This window comes from Rhyacophila brunnea, unplaced genomic scaffold (genome assembly GCF_057557595.1).
Source record: "Rhyacophila brunnea isolate RB1 unplaced genomic scaffold, BYU_Rbru_1.0 scaffold_4, whole genome shotgun sequence".
Classification (NCBI taxonomy): Eukaryota; Metazoa; Arthropoda; class Insecta; order Trichoptera; family Rhyacophilidae; genus Rhyacophila; species Rhyacophila brunnea.
The window spans coordinates 12,435,429-12,452,878 of NW_028233068.1; the positions used below are offsets into that span (position 1 = coordinate 12,435,429).

Here is a 17,450-nt window from a genome sequence, read left to right on the forward strand (position 1 = left end):
TCTATATGAAACAATAAACAATCATAAAACAGTTCTGTGTTTATTAATCAATTATATTATATCCACATAAAAACTTAACTTAATTTGGACGCAATGCAAAATTAAAATATAATTAAGAAAATAACGAATAACTATAAAAATGGTGATCTCGACAAAGAGTGACGAACAATTACATAAATCGCAGTAAGTATATCTGTATATTAATATTATAACAGAATAGTATTTTTATCAGTTGACAATGAACCATTGAAGTGGATGAAAAGATTCCTGATTTCAGTGTTTTATTTTAATTATTAAATATTTGATTTTACTTATTTTCAAAGTAACTGTTCTACTTAAATGAGTGTCTGGAAACTTATACGTATGCAGTTCGCCGTATCACACTTCACCGTGAAACGTTGTATCGGAAATATATGACTGTATATTAAAGACCGTCCGACCTCTTTGGGTCGTATAGTACTGACATAAAATTCATGTCTAAATAAAATACGGTTCTTGTCGGTTTACACTTTGCAGGAAGCTAGCAGCAAACAAATTCTGAAAATAGTCGATATACTTGATTATTTGTTAGGTTAAGTTTTCATTTTTGAATTCATGAATTTTGACAAAATCGGCTATACAAATCGAATTAATGTTCATACATATTGAATCTAATAAAATTGGAGACCGTGTAGTATACGGTAGTGGCGAAGGATGGAGGTAGGCTTTTAAGATCCGCCATAAATAATCCACACTAAACTTTGTTAGTCATACGCATTTGTTTTTATTGTACTAATACTGCAATTTACAGATAGTGTTAGTAAGTTTTTAAAAATCAATTAAACTCTGTATAAACGAAGCCATAATGATGGCCGATACAACACAATTTTGCACACATTTTTATTCATACCTACTTATTTGTTTTCGTCGGATTAAAAATACATATTACACATACTGTCGGTCCATTTTTTAATTCATTAAGCCCTGCCTAAACCAAACTATAATAAAGCTCACGGCGAACTGTATTACGGGGAAATGTTTTACATACAATTTAGATGTACCTATAGGTAACGTGAAAAAAATCGGTGTGTGTACTTATGTACGCGCGTTAGAAGTTATACTTTTTGGCGTAACAAAACAAAAACAAAACTTGTGAAAAACTAGATTCTTTGAATAGCTCTTAATTATCTTGTTAAATTACACACTCAAGAAAAAGGACCGCTTATTGGAACGCCGTTGGTTTATTTCTATACACTTTAACTTATATTACTAAATTATATAATTATTTATCGTTGTTTTTATTTTTAAAGTAACAACTGTCATTATGACGGTTAATAGTTTGTTACTGCAAGGATTGCAAATGGCCGACAATAATAAATTCGCAGCCTAGGCAACGGAACAATTATTATAAACGCCACAGTACGATTGTAGTATCATACTGTGGCGTAAACGTAGTGCGTTCGGCTGATAACCGAACAATCTGTGGTTAAAATCCAATCGAGTGCGTTTTTTCGTTTGAAAAAATAAATTATGTGTTGCATATTGTCACACGCCAAAAATACACTCAGTGGGTCTATTCTATGCTTATCGACCGCTAAAGTGATAAAGTGAAAAATATTATCAAACTTAGGGTAGGTTTGTATCAAAATATTAGCACTTATTGTAACAATTACACGAAGCCGGTTTTTATTGTTGCAATAAGTGCTATATTTTAACAGCACCTATCTTGCTGCTGTTAAAATATCGCACTTATTGCAACAATAAAAACCGGCTTCGTGTAATTGTTACAATAAGTGCTAATATTTTGATACAAACCTACCCTAAGTTTGATACTATTTATCAATTTAGTGTTCGATAAGTATAGAATAGACCCACTGATCTGATTTTCTAAACGCGCCTAAAGGCGTATAACTTAAAAAATATTTTTATTCAGACGACATGCTGTTTTAGATGATGCTCAGTGACAACTAGTAAATTAGTGTAGCCGATAATCCTCAGTATAGATACCTGCTCGAAATTAGTGCAGCGCTAGAGGTATTACGTTGTTAGAGGTACTTAGTCTAACCAGTGAGCAGATACTTGTGCTATCTACGTGGGTACTTGTACATCCGCCCGCCCTGCATAATAAACATATAAATTTCTCCCGCACTAATGTTAACATTATTAACACTGTTGTACTACGTAAGGCGGCGCTGGAAGGGAGAAATTTATGCGACGGCATTTTGGATTTTAATCTGAGATACCTTGCGATTCATTTAATTAAGTGCTTTAAAGTATTTAGGTATTTTTATGGATCTACAATAAAGTTATGTGAAGGATCGTTATCTTCATCATATTGCTAAGAAACCTTATATAAAGAAGACGTTGAATATAACTTTACAATCGGTTACACGTAAATTGCCTTCCACGATGGTCGCGCGGCGTACATATTATAATCTACTGAGATAGATACGAGCTAGGTACTTGGATTCGAGTGAGATTTAGATAAATTATTCTTCGTTATTTATACAATAAAAAGTAACACATTAACATTAAATTCTGGTACATAATCATATTGGACTAATTATAGAGTAGTCAGCGTTTTAAATTGACTAGTTTGTGAAATATTGTTTGTTATTACAGTCATAAGAAAATATGATACTATGAAAAATGATTATTCGGCTAATACACCGTAATGGTATAATGTGCTGTGATATGATGTAATAATACACCGTCTCTAATCTCGCCAATCAACTTGCTGACCTAGCTAAGAGTTGTTTGCTGGAAATTGATTCGCTGGGAATATATTACTGCAGAATAATTTGATACCTTAAACAATGGATATATGATCGCTATTATTCTGCAGCTACAAGCGTATGACTATGGCGTCGTGGGTGTCGAATCCTGAGTCTAGCAAGTACACTTAGTGTACTTGCTGAGTAGCAGCGTTCGGCGCAGCGTTGAGCGGTGCGCGCAACTCGATTGGACTCGATTGGAATATGAGAGAGTATTAACCTAATAGGTTTAGCAAGTGGCTGACACCCATTTCTCGTAAAATCAAAATCCGTTAATACAAACCTCCACTCTGTGGAGGCCCATATGAATTAGGATCGGACATGGTCGAAAGAAAGAACACGTAAATTTTACGTAAAACATTTCACCGTGGCATAGTTAGCTGTGAGCTTTCTTATCGGAAAGAGATGACCGTATATTATACGGTCTCCAATTTTATTAGATTCAATATGAACATTAATTAAATTTTCACAGCTGATTTTTGCAAAATTCATGAATTAATTATTCAAGAATGAAAAGCTTACCTAACCTAACAAATAATCCAGTATATCCGCTTTTTCAAAATTTGTTTGCTACTGGCTTCCTGTAAAACCTGTGTAAACCAACAAGAACCGTGTTTTATTTAGACATGAATTTTATGTCAGTAGGTACTATACGACCCAAAGAGGTTGGACAGTCTTAAGTAGGTATACGTGAAGTGTGATTCGGCGAACTGGACACGTACAAGTTTCCGGACACGAAAATTATCTATATATTATAGAGGGAGCCTGAACAATGACAGTGAAGCTGAAGAAAGACCCACTAAATTAGCTGCAAATCAATTAAAATTAGAGTATTATTTTTAGTTCCTTTATCTGTCGCATATAAATATTGCATAGTTTATCTACCTACGAGAAAATTCACTGATTTGTAGTTATATATATTGTATTATTTACAATGGTTTACTTACTTAAATAATTAGTTCTATCATACAATATCCACAGACAATGAAGACATCAAAAGGCGAATCCCGAAATACTACACCCAAAAACGGTCGTTAATTAGAATTAATGTAATACATTAATATTTCCTAACATAACACAAAATCTTATTATTGTTTGTGGAAATATGTGTGTACGACATTATTTTTTATTAAACATTTAAACTAATGTTGGTAGGTAATGAATGATTTTCATAATAATTTCCGAACCGGAGCGGCATTTTTATTTTTTCCACAAGACGGAGCGGAAGTCTCGAGTATTTCATGAACCGTAGTTAATGCTCCGATGCGTTCTAGTCCATTTCGAGCACTAGATCTACTTCACATTATTATATTTCACAAATATTAAAAACCAAAAACCAAAAGCAAAACGTGTATTCAATATTTGAGTGGGCATGCTTTGTGTCCTTTGGGTTTTATGGCCTAAAGTGATAAAGCAAACCCTGCTTTAAAATCTTGATCAAATTGTCAATAATAGATGGTATTGTTTTATAAATTATTAGATACATTGATAATTTAAATCACAAAACATTGCCGGCCTGTACCGGTACTAATATATTTACATTATATTTAAAATGACGATATAATTGCCTATTATTAATGGAAATACCGCCTAATTTTTGTAGTTATATAGATAGGCCGTCAACTACACAGAACCACCATTATTTTTAATATTTAAATGAACAATCCCGTATGACATACATAATATATGATAATTAATAATGAAACGTTGAAAAAGCCGCCAAACTTGACAGGTATAAAATTGAAAAAAAAAACAGAATAATTCAGTACATCTTAGGTAGTACTTGTTTGTTTGTTTGGTGTTTATTTTAGGAAGTATCACCTATATTTTTTAAGGCTACTAATTCACTTGCACTAAAAATGTTGATGACTTGCTTTGAAGTAGGGTGATACTCCCTTTGGTTAAAGTTCAAACTTTTCTATGTGTTACAAAGTCAATTTGAATCCAAGAATTAAAACAAAACAATCCATGACCATCTGCAAATTCATCCAATTCTTTTACAAAACTATTCCGTTCTTGAAATAACATGGCCATAAATGGAAGGTTACCAATTTAAATAAAAATATGATTGTTGAGACGCCATGTCATCGCCATTATGACATATTAGTGTAGAAATGAAAAGAAAAGGCAAGTACAGAACTATTTGTAATACAGTTGCATTAAAGAATGTAAATGTATTACACGTAAATGTAAGGGTACATCTTTACATCTGCCCTGAGACTGAATATATGGATCTCCAGGGTATGAACTTATCCTAACAGATGTTTTAAAATGTAGATAATAATTGCATTGACACGCATGATAACCGTTGACACATATTATAACACTATTGTTTTATTAAAAGTGTTTGCAGAACAAAGCTGGACTATAGTGTTTTGTGGTACCTGAATAATATCTACAAAAGTAAACTCCCATTGTGCCTAAAACGCAGTGTTCAATCAATGTGTTCTCATAATCGAGATTACAGACAATCATACATGGAAGTGATCAGCATACATAGCTCCAAAAGGGGACGCTCGCTGGACAAATTTAGTTATACAATTAAACATCAAATTTAGGAAACACCTTGCACTTAGATGCTTCTGTGGATCTATTCTATACACAAGACTGATTTCGGCCGCTATCTAGGGTATGAAATAATCCAAGTATTAGCACTTATTGTAACAATTTCAATAAGTTAGTTGTAATTGTTACAATACGTGCTATGTTTTAACAGCACCTCTCTTGGTTGTGATAAAATTTAGAGCGAGATAGACAATTTTGACAGTTCAGATGGGTAACTTATTGTAATTGTTACAATAACTGTTAATATTTCGACACTTTCCTACCCTAGCTGCCGTAAAGGGCGAAAGCAATCTTGTGTATAGAATAGATGCTCTGGAAGTACGTAGCGACGTAACGCATGGAACTAAGAAACATGGAATCAGTTTGGAGACGCCATGAACCAGTCTGATGATGATAATTTATTAAAAATAATGAATAAAATAGAATTTTCTTTGTTAGATTAATCATAATATACCCCGTAATATTATACTCCCACACTATCCATTAGGTAAGCAGCATTTAGACTACGAAGAAAAAGAAGGCTGCGATTTTTAAAACAGCAATATTTTTGTATTCGGGGAATTCCAGCGTCGCTCACTTAAGCAAATTTTTATGCGTCCCGGCGCCTCGCGAATATCACAGCGCCGCGTCGGCCAGGTGAGCTAAATGTTGCGGCCTTTTATTTAAAATAAAATTTACGGTCGCTGACACAAGTTAATAATGTCGCAGTTAGTATTTTAATTATAAACAAAACGCTGGGATGACGGGGCACATCTGCTCCTAAGAACTCTGATGGTGATTAACTACAGCGCTTCTCAAACTTTGGAGCCTAGATAATCTCATAAATAATGTTCTCTGTAAGTACACCAGATCCTCTTTTTGCACGGTTTCGAAATAACACGGTTTAAAAAAAGTACCTACCGATTATTTTTTATTTATAATGATTTTTTGCTTTAACACGGTTTAAAAAGAATAAAAATACGTACTTATGTATGTACACATTTATCAAAAAATTGCCAATTTTTACGCCACTGGTGTATACATATGTTGACATCGGATGCCGCTTAGACATACATACGTACATCTATGGCGCCACTAGTCAGTCACTTCAGGTTCGATACGAGAGACGCGCCGAGTGCTTCGGCGTCAGCGTCATTAAATATTTCCAGCGATGAGAGTGATTTTTCGCCAGCGAAAAACAGCAGTAAACAAGCACGTTTATTGTCAAGTAGCGTAACACTGAATGAAAATATTATTTCTCTATGCTATATTAAATTTTAAAAAAACGCCTACGGTGACCGCGCGGCTTAAGCGTTGGACTATAACGCCGTGGGTCCCAGGCTCGAATCCTGGGTCTGGCAAGTACACATATTGTTTTTAAATTTGTGTGTGAGTCAGGGTGTGGACCTAATAGGTTGAGCAAGTGGCTGACATCCATTTCTCGTAAAAAACAAAATCTGTTAATACAAACTTTTACTCTATGGAGGCCCATATGATCCTATTGGGATCGGACATGGTTGAAAAAAAATTAAAAATTTAATTTAAATCTAAAACTGTGTATTTTTATGTATACATAATAAATAAATTCGATCGATTTTTGAGTTCAAGAATTTCGTATAATGAGTTGATTTACGGATTAGTACGTATCCCCCGTGCAAAAAGAGGATCGGGTGTTCAGTGAGATTCATCATCATCATTATCAGCCGGCGTCGATTCACCTACCCCTGCACTCTCATCTTACCCTAGTTCTTTGCAGCCATGCACATCTACCGAACTAGTAAATACGTCGACCCAGCGGGGTTCTACAGCCATTAACTGCCACTTATGTCCACGGAATGACCACATTTATCCAGTGTCTATACATTTTTTGAAATTTCCGGCGCATTGCTGTCAGTATCAGCTAGGCCTCTTTTGTTGCTTGCTTTCTATTCATTGGTTTATTCTATGCTTTTTTATAAGGGCTCATGTTACGTAGTAAATTTGATCTAAAAAATAGTCTTATGAAATTTTTATGTTACAAAACTAGATGGCAATTTATCAATGCCATATAAAAATAATTAGTAGGTATTCTGTGGGTACTTTGACGTATTGAAACACGGCGAATATAGATTTTAGCTTATTGTCGGAATGTTTTAACGATCATTATTATGTACGTACCTATAAATTCAAATTATGATTGTTCATCAATAATTAATGATGTTTACAATAGTTGTTACAGTATGTTCATTCACAAAATATACTACTCGCATTAGAATGTTTTGGTTGTTGTTAAACTTGACAATGTTTCATGTTAATATAATAATCAAGTTATGTATTAATTAATAAAAACTAGTTTAAGGGTTAATCTTGAGAATATCTGGATATTTAACAATTGACTGTTTGATTTAATCTAAAATTGTACCAAAATGCTTGTGAAGCTTTGTACAAATAAATCTCTAATACGAAATAACGTGTAGTCAGTTTAATCTTTTGGGTTAGTAATATTTTTTCAGTGTCACTTTTGTATTCAATTTATCTTCCACGAATAGAGAAGATTTTCTATAACACATTTGTTCGGTAAATATTATGCAAATCAGTGTCTGTTTATAACCAAGAGTTTCGAGGTCGTCGCAGACGTCATTTTTAAGAGATGCGCATCTGAGAAGGGCCAATGAGCAAAGAAGATATGAGGAAGAAGAGCAAGTGGCGATAGCTCAAAAATCTATTACAATATCGACTGTGTTTAGGAAAAAGGGTGTAACCCTCGATTTTACGAAAAGTGCTTTTATTAGATATTAACAATGTACAGAACTAAACACACGTTCTGTAAAAAGGAAGTAAGCCGCAAAAGCCAAATTATTATCTAAATTCAGGTTTTAATTGAGCATTAATTATGTTTTAATTTAAAGAAAAAAGCATTTACCTTCAATTTTAATGATTTTTCTGTAATAAATTTTTTAAATTATTATTAGATCGTAAATATATTACACCAAATCATCAATCATTATGCACCCAATGTCTGTGCCTATTTTTTTTTAAATATTAAACCAAAATAATTCTAAAAACGTTTTTTGCCCCTTCCGTAATTTTTTTTCTGTGAGGGATACACCCTTTTTCCTAAACACGGTCGATATAAATGTATAAAATTTAGATTATTATTATTTTTATGCAGTATCTTGTTTACTTTTTTGTTCTATCGAGTTAATCTGGGCAAGTATTTTGACAGCGCAGCCCACAACTTGGGGGTCTGTTGAATTATAATAATGGCGGGAAATTTAAATTTATTATTATTATGTGCGACGAAAAGTATAAAAAATATTAAAGGTTAAAAAGCAGTGTCGCTTTACTCCTTAAGTAACATTTTAATTTTGACTTATTTTCAGTGGCAGCCGCTTTGTAAGCAAAATGTTCATTAATATTCATAAAGAAAAAAATATTACCCTAAACATTGTGTACAGAGTAAACTGTAAGGAAAATATGTTGCAAGGAAAACATTTAAACATAAAAGAAGACTGCATGTAATAATTAAAGTCTTACTTTGCCCGAAAGATTGACCACGGATACCTTTTATAATAAGATTTTCATACCTACTCTTGTTAGTAGAGTAACGGCGACGTGAACACCAGTGGTGAGGGGTGGAGGTAGTCTATTAAGATTCGATATAAATAGTGCACACTGCACTTTCTCAGTCTCATGTACTTATTTGTTTTCATTGAACTAAGAATACAATTGACGCGCGTGTTTGAACATGTACCGTTTAAAAAAAAATAAAAAAAAATTCGGTTAGGTACATTTTCAAACACGCGCGTTAACATAATTTTACTCCCTACTTTAATTATAGTTTGTCAATTTATGGCTACGGCCGTATGTTGTAGCTTAACTACTAGGGAATGACAAAAGAAATGGCGTATTTCAAAAAAACACTACCTTATTCTTAGGTCAATAATTATTATAAAAAAATTCATTATTCATAAGATGTTTATCACACTTGAATGGTCAAAGACATAGCTTATAATAAGTATCTTTAGAATCATCTTCAAATGTGTTAATCTTGCCGATTTTTTGAAAAATAAAATGCCTAATTCTTGTCAAATTTGGGATCACAGAGATTATTAATATAATTTTTTATCGTGAATATTTTACAAAAATTATCTCGTAATAAATTATACTAATGGTTTCATAAATGCGTTTAAAAATTAATAAATGTAAAAAATCTTAACACCACTGCACAGTTATGTACCGAAATATGACTATATTCTAAAACATTAGAGCGAGAGGTTTAAAAGAATACTATTTTATGTAACAAAAATACTTTATGCAGTCATCAAATGTATAAAATAAGTATAAAGGATAATAAGGCTTCAAAATTATATAAATAGATTATTTACAACGTTTAAGGAGTGTCCAGGATCATGGTTTGAAAATACAATAAAAACTCAATTTTGACCTTCGACGAGCATGTCCCCCCTTATAAGTGGGACATAATTTCGCAAGCGTTGCAAATCGGAGAGCGATAGTCGACCTGTGAGCACGTCAATTTGTTTTGTGATGGTGTCGGAGGAATTAATTTTTCAATCGTGTAAAGATGACTACCTACGTATTAACTCGAAAAACCAAACATGTCAATGAATATATTATTATTATTACGTAAATAGTAATAAACATAACATTAAATAGACGCATGTTGAATTTTTATGACAAATTATGTTTTGTTCGTCACGCGTCGTTTGCACAATCTGCGCGTCGCATAGTCACGATTGTTTTGGACCACGCCTTAGCTGAAGTATAGCCTTGCCCTGCCTGTATCAAACCATAATCGATAAAAATATTCGGTACTGTTCGGTTATCAGGAATACAGCGGAAAACACATTTTGAAAATACCCGATATACTGGATTATTTGTTAGGTTAGGTTAGGTTGGGTTATGTAAGGTTAGGTTAGGTTTGGTTAGGTTAACCTAACAAATAATGCAGTTTATCGGCTATTTTCAAAATGTGTTTTTCGCTGTATTCCTGATAACCGAACAGTACCAAATATTCTTACCATTAAACCATACACAATTTTAGATATTTTATAGATAAGTAAATGAATATTTTTTTAGTATTTACTATAGCTTGGATACGACGGGGTTAAATCGAATTTAAAAAAAAACTAAAAAACACTGTCTACATAATTTTGTAGTCTTAGTTCAATGAAAACAAATACGCTTGACAGACAAAGTTTAGTATGCACTATTTATGTCGGATTTGTACAGTCTACCTCTACATACCACTGATAAACACATATATTGAGCATAGATTGGAAAGATTTAAAGTAAATGGTTAAAAGAACAAAGGGTTTGCCTTGGCGTAAAGATGGGTAGGCGACATGGCTCGAAGAAGTCATCGTCGGTGACGAAATTCACAATCAAATACTAATGATGCATTAAACATCTGGTGGCCAAGAGTTCGTAGGATCGATGAAGTAATACAATATATATATCTCACGTCATACGTCAAATTTGAGTCATAATGTAGACTGAACGTAGCACTGACCTTTAAAACGCTGACCGCTAATTCACACAGCTGCACAGCAATTTAATTTGTTCACTCGAAGTGATTGGATACATTTATTACTACATTCGATAAGTTTAAAACAATTAGAAGCAAATGAAGATTACCCTGTCCCTGGGTATCACATTATGACTGAAAGTGAAATAACAGATGAAGTTATGATATTGAAAATTGAGGATGGAAGTGAAGATAGCGAGGAAGAAGAAACATCACGCCCAAAAACAAAGTTATCAGTGATAAGATCGCATTTCGAGAATCTAATAAGATTTATTGACTACCTATTCTTCAGATAACGAAATTCAACTACTTATTATATTACACGCATTTTTGTAATTTTAGAGAGTTTATAAAAAATCGGTGTGTGTACCTACTTATGCACGCGCGTTAGAAGTTATACTTCTTTGGCATAACAAAACAAAACTTGTGATAAACTAGATTCTTTGACTAGCTCTTAATTATCTTGTTAAATTACACACTCAAGAAAAATGACCGCTTATTGGAACGCCGTTGGTTTATTTCTATACAATTTAACTTATATTACAAAATTATATAATGGTTTCTCGTTGTTTTTATTTTTTAAGTACCAATTGTCACTCTGACGTTTAATCGTTTGTTTACGCAAGGAATTGCAAATGGCCGACAATAATAAATTTGCCGAACAATTCTAAACTATAGTATTATACTGTATAATCGTCACGATTGCAGTACCATACCGTGGCGTAAAGGTAGTGCGTTCGGCTGATAACCGAAATCGAATTCAAATCCAATCGAGTGCGTTTTTTTCCGTTACAATCTGATCTGATTTCCCAAACGCGCCAAAAGAAGTATAACTTCAAAAACAAGAGATTTCAAAAGTGAATACAAAACTTGATTCTTTTCGATATATTATTCGAAGAAGAATAAACAGGATTTTGTTTGTATTTTTATATAACGGACTTTCGGCTATAATGGACACCCCCTCACCCACATTAGGGTTCTACTGTATATTAGTTTTTGCAGTATAAATGGAATACATACATAAAGTAAATGTCACTATAATATCGCAAATAGGGATTGCAATACCAAATGAAAATGTCAATACCGGTTTTTCGGTATTTCTTAAACATAAAAAAAACAGAAGTAGGTGCCTATCAATAAATATAGATATTAAAATATTTTTAAAATATTATTTTATAGCCAAAACCTACATACCTTCATTTATTATGTTGACATTTAAAAATATGTATTGATCATAATTGTAGAAATACTGATTTTTTACAAATAATTTGAATGCATTGATAATTTTAACTAAAGCTTCCAAGTTCATCCATCAAGTGCAAATAAGTCCGGCTGCAGGAAAAGCTTCTTAAATTCAATGCTTGTACAGTCATCAATAATTATAGAATAATTGAACATTTTTGTCACGGGTGTTTTCTGTTTCGAAATAATATTATGATAATTTGTAAAATATATTTGATGAAATTTGTTTTATTATTTTTTCCCCTCCGTTGGATTCACTCAATATATTTGCATTTTAGCAGCACATAACTTATAATTCATTTTCAAAAACGTAAATGAGTGTGCTTTCTTAATACCGAAAATTCCGGTATTTTGGGTTTTTAAAACCGGTATATCGGTATTGATAAATACTGGAATACCGGTTTTTAAATACCGGTATTGAAATCCTTAATCGCAAATATTCCATTTTCTCTATTTATGCCATAAACAATCTGTCAGAAAATAAATGAGCAACAATTTACGAAATGAATGAAAAATATATTTTTTTCTTGAGCTTGAAAGCATCTTCAATAAACTATCAAGTGGGTACATGGAATCTACGAATAAGATTTTTATTTTAAATTTGGAATACACAAGAGATTCTTACGAAAAACAGACATCCTTTCAGTGCGACATTCACATTGATTCAATAACGTGTGGTAACATATTGATATGATAATTTGATTTACTTACACTCCATCTGTCCTGGTCCTCGTGGTGCCAGATGATTTCTGGAGGCGGATTACCATCAAGGTCACACGTCAAGGTTACTGCACTACCGAGATCAGCCTCCAAGCTCGATGGTGGACTCCTGAATCGAGGTCCATCTAAAAGTAAAATAATATTGAACGTGTGATTAGTGTCTGTATAATGAAATTGTTGCTAAAAACAGTAAAGGTGAAAGGGTTCAGGAAAATGTTCTGCCATTTTTTCCTCTGTGTCAATCTGTCTTAGACGAAATGTCTTCATCTGGTTATGCAGTTGCGAAGGGTGGAGGTAGGCTGTTAAGATCCACCATAGATATTACAGACTAAACTTTGTCAGTCATACGTATTTGTTTTCATTGAACTAAGACTATAATATACAGATAGTGTTGGTTAGTTTTTAAAATTTAATTAAACCCTGCAAAAACCAAGCCTTAATAGATATTAGTTAAAAAATACTCATATTTAAAATTATACCATTAAATCATACATCATTTTGGATATTTAATAGACTGAATAATATTTTTAACTACTATGGTTTGGTTAAGGCAAGGTTTAATGAATTATAAAAAACTAACCAACAACATGTGTAATATGTATTCTTAATTCAACGAAAACAAACAAATATGAATGAAAAAGTATGCACTATTTTGTCGAGTCACCCATAACATGCTAAAATTATTATGGTTTTGTTTAGGCAATGTTTAATTGATTTTTAAAACTAACCGACTCTGTAACTTGTAGTCTTTGTTCAATAAAAACAAATAGGTACAAATGACTGAAAAAGTTTAATGTGCACTATTTATGTCGGATTTTAACAGCCCACCTCTACCCTTCGCCACTGTATAGGTACCCAATTCCTTATATTCGTATACATTTTCAATAACACTATAGTTATGTGTAGGTGTTTGAATACCAAGCTAGACGATTTTTTCCAGGTAATGTTCACTGCGTGTGTTAAATACAGTTTAATTTGAATCCACTCCGCCCGGTCCATCGTGGGGTCATGGAACATGCTTGGAGCCACTTGGAGCCAAATAATAAAAAAAAAACAAAATACTTACATGTGACATCTAATGTCTCGGACTCTTCGCTCTTGCCAACTGCGTTGTGGACTTCGCATTTTACGATGGAGTCGTGGAGCTTTCTCGACACGTTGAAGATGATCTAAAATAGAATGAAAACAAGAACCAAAATTACAAGATGAAAGAATGTAAATCACAATTTTTGTACCAAGATTATTTATATCTTTACAGACCATTTTTATGTCAATTAGTACGTCTTAGTAATTAGTAGAAATGGGAAGAGCAATACTAATATTTTAAGTAAAGTATCGACTTAAGCGGCTAGATGCTCATGTTTTACGACAAGCTTACCTGCGCAAAACGGTTTGTATCGGGAAACCCGTGCGTATGGACGAGAAAACTGTACGCGCAAACCGAAAAGCGCTGTAAAAGTGTATTTTTATACCGGACAGGCAAGTCGTTACACCGCGCAGGCAAGTCGATGCCGTCTAGCCGGCGCATTGTATAGTCGTGACCTCGGGTTCAAATACTAGGTCTGAAAAATTATTCGCATGATGTTTTTTTTTGTTGATCTATTTCGACTCAGAGCATAGACACAATATCTAGCACATATTTTTAAAGTCAATAAAATTAGCCCAACTACAGACTTGAGTATTTCTTTCATTTGCATACACATTTTAGGACATTCCTGTATTTTTGCGCCATATGTTAGTTGGGTAAAAAGTCCAAACTCATAAAATTTAGAAGCAAATTCACCATGCCTAGTCGAAAAATGACTGGTATAGTAGGGGTCAGGAGTTATTTATTTAATATGCATGCCTGCCATTGCAGTGGCGAAGGGTGGAGGTAGGCTGTTAAGTTCCGACATGAATAGTGCACATTAAACTTAATCAGTCATACGTAGTTGTGCTTATTGAACTAAGACTACAATTTCCAGATGGTGATGGTTAGTTTTTAAAAATCAATTAAGCCCTGCCCAACCAAACCATAATGGTTATGGTATATTTTGGGCGATCCGACAAAATTGTGTACACATTTTCATTCATACTTATTTGTTTTCGTTGAATTAGAAATACACATTACACATGTTGTTGGTTATTTTTTTAAATTCATAAAGTTCTGCCTAAATCAAACTAGGTATAATAGAAAAAAAATATTGTTTTGTCTATAAAATATCCAAAATTATGTATGATTTAATGGCATAATTTTAGATATTTTATAGATAGAATAATATTTTTGACTATTATCTATTATGGTTTGGTTTCGCAGGATTTAATTAAATTTTAAAAAACTAAAGAACACCACCTGTAAATTGTAGTATTAGTTCAATGAAAACAAATACTTATGACTGGCAAAGTTTAGTCTGCACTATTTATGGCGGATCTTAACAGCCTACCTCCACCCTTCGCCACTGTGCCATTGATATACTGCTAGATGAGGAGTTCCCATACAAGTGTCATTTTAAAAATGTACCACAAAAGAAGATATTACGAATATCTTCTTTTAACATGGATTAACATGGATTCATAAATTTCACCCGTATTGCCCTGACTGTAAAACTAAATTTGCATTCTTGGAATAGTGACCCTAAGGGTGCTGCAACCCAAAGCTTGCAAGCTACAAAAAAATCATGTCTGAGCGGACAGAGGAAGTCGTCATGCGCTGACTATTAGTTAGAGTAAGATGCAAGCTAGATCGGGCTTACTCATAATTATTGCCAGGTCATTTTGGAGACAAATATTAAGTGAGTTTATATCGAGTTAAGTCCGCTGATATTAAAACGGTAAGTTTTAACACTGGCCGAGTCGCTGAAAATCGGGCGTCATTTTAAGAAGCATATGATTCATCCAGTAGTATATCAATGGTGCCTGCACTTATTCAATACATTCCACTCTCAGAGTAATAATATAAAAAAGCTTTATTTAAAAAGTTATTGTTCGACAAAATGAAGCCGTGTTTCTTTAACGCACGGTAGAACCTACATTTTATTACTATGAAACGTTATACCATGTTACTTTTCAAAATGGCTACCAAATTTAAACACAACATAGCTAACCATATTTTTTACTAAATTAACTAAACATAACTACCACTAACTTTATATTTAAAACAAAAACAATAAATTTCAGCAACACGCACTCGCAGTTTTTGAATGAATTGAGTTATACAAACCAATATTTACCGGTGACGTGTACACGGAATATTTAATTCAGGCGTAGAAATTATATTTTATTCTTACGCATATCGCGGAGATATTATAAGCGTGCCGAATGCTTTCTCACTCGCACTTACTCTCGTTCACTCACTCACGTTCGTTTTTGTTCAGGCCTTGATCCCATATCCAGCGTCAGACGTACATATTGTCAACTGTATAGTAAAGTGGGTAAATAGGTAAACTTACCATTTCTGTGGTATAGTCTCCGATGACCAGCTCATCATTCAGGAACCATCGGTAAGTTAGTTCGTTGGGATTCGCTTCTGCTGAACAACCTAAAAGAAAGAAACAATAAAAGTTAGTTAGTCGGCAGTTACTATTTTACAAGTTATATCCCTTTGTTTGGTTAAAAATACAGATACTATTATTATTACAACGTTTTTCTTAGCTCGTATACTTATTTGTTCGGTGGTTGTTTGTCCGGTACAAATCTTGCAATCGATTTTTAACTAACTTCCCGACTAGCTAGACATTTGAAACTTTTAGAATATACCAGAACACGATGCCAATGCATTTTTTTAATACTTTTGAATTCGTTTTCAGTTAATTCTGTTTTGTATGAAAAGTTATTTCGGAAGAAATCCGTAAAAAGTAAAACTATTATTGATTGCTAAGTGGGTCCTAGCAACTAAATTATTAATATTAATATATACGTGCGTTACTATGGAAACCAATATGACATTTCAGTATTATTTCTACCAAGCACAGTTTTTTTGATCGTTTAAGCTAGTCAAGTCAAGTATATATGATTCATCAGAAAATTTAAAAACTTAGTATATAAAAATTCTATTATTCTAAAACGTTCATTAAATGACAACATCTAAAAATAATGTATTGTGTGTGACTTTCACAATCAAAACCAAACAAATAATAACTAGATTCTGCATCAGTATGCATGTACTGCATGGATATACTGCAAGGACAAACCTGGGTCTCAATAAATTACTCAAAGAGAAAAGTTAAAAATTTCAATTCCATCAAGTATCCTCAGTTGATAGTATTATAACTTTTACTAGGTACTTCAATCTTTTTATCTTGTAATTATTTTTACTAAATTTGTAGAATTGATTGTATGTAATTGCAAAACTAATATTTTTCATTTAATTGATCGTTATTAATTGTAAAATATATATTGTTTTTAGTTTCTTAGTAGAGCATATCACGAGTCTCCAAGAAGTGGAAGTTAGATTTTAATGAGAAACAGTTGTCAGCAATTCTCCAACCCCATTAATTCGATCCTTGCACTGAAACCGAGATGAATCTTTTGCTCTACCAACAATGACACCGTGAGTATAAATTACTGTGCTTGCATATTATAATTTACGGATACAAAATTAGGACAGTGAAGCTCTGAGGTCTCCTACGCTTCTACAGTATCACCAATTGAGTTTTAAGTATGAAAAAACAATATAATGCCCCTTT

General features: G+C 33.0%; 1 protein-coding gene across 2 annotated transcripts in view; it reads right to left on the bottom strand.

Annotated features, from left to right (window-relative positions):
• Window positions 1–17,450, bottom strand: part of LOC147066914 (irregular chiasm C-roughest protein-like) — a 428,804-nt gene that overhangs the window by 47,181 nt on the left and 364,173 nt on the right. For both annotated transcript variants that reach the window (XM_085954087.1, XM_085954086.1), the window contains 3 exons: window positions 16,215–16,303; window positions 13,853–13,955; window positions 12,778–12,911 (listed from right to left, as the gene is read on the bottom strand). In XM_085954087.1, the coding sequence (XP_085810213.1) occupies window positions 12,778–12,911; window positions 13,853–13,955; window positions 16,215–16,303 (326 nt within the window). The remainder of the gene's footprint in view (window positions 1–12,777; window positions 12,912–13,852; window positions 13,956–16,214; window positions 16,304–17,450) is intronic.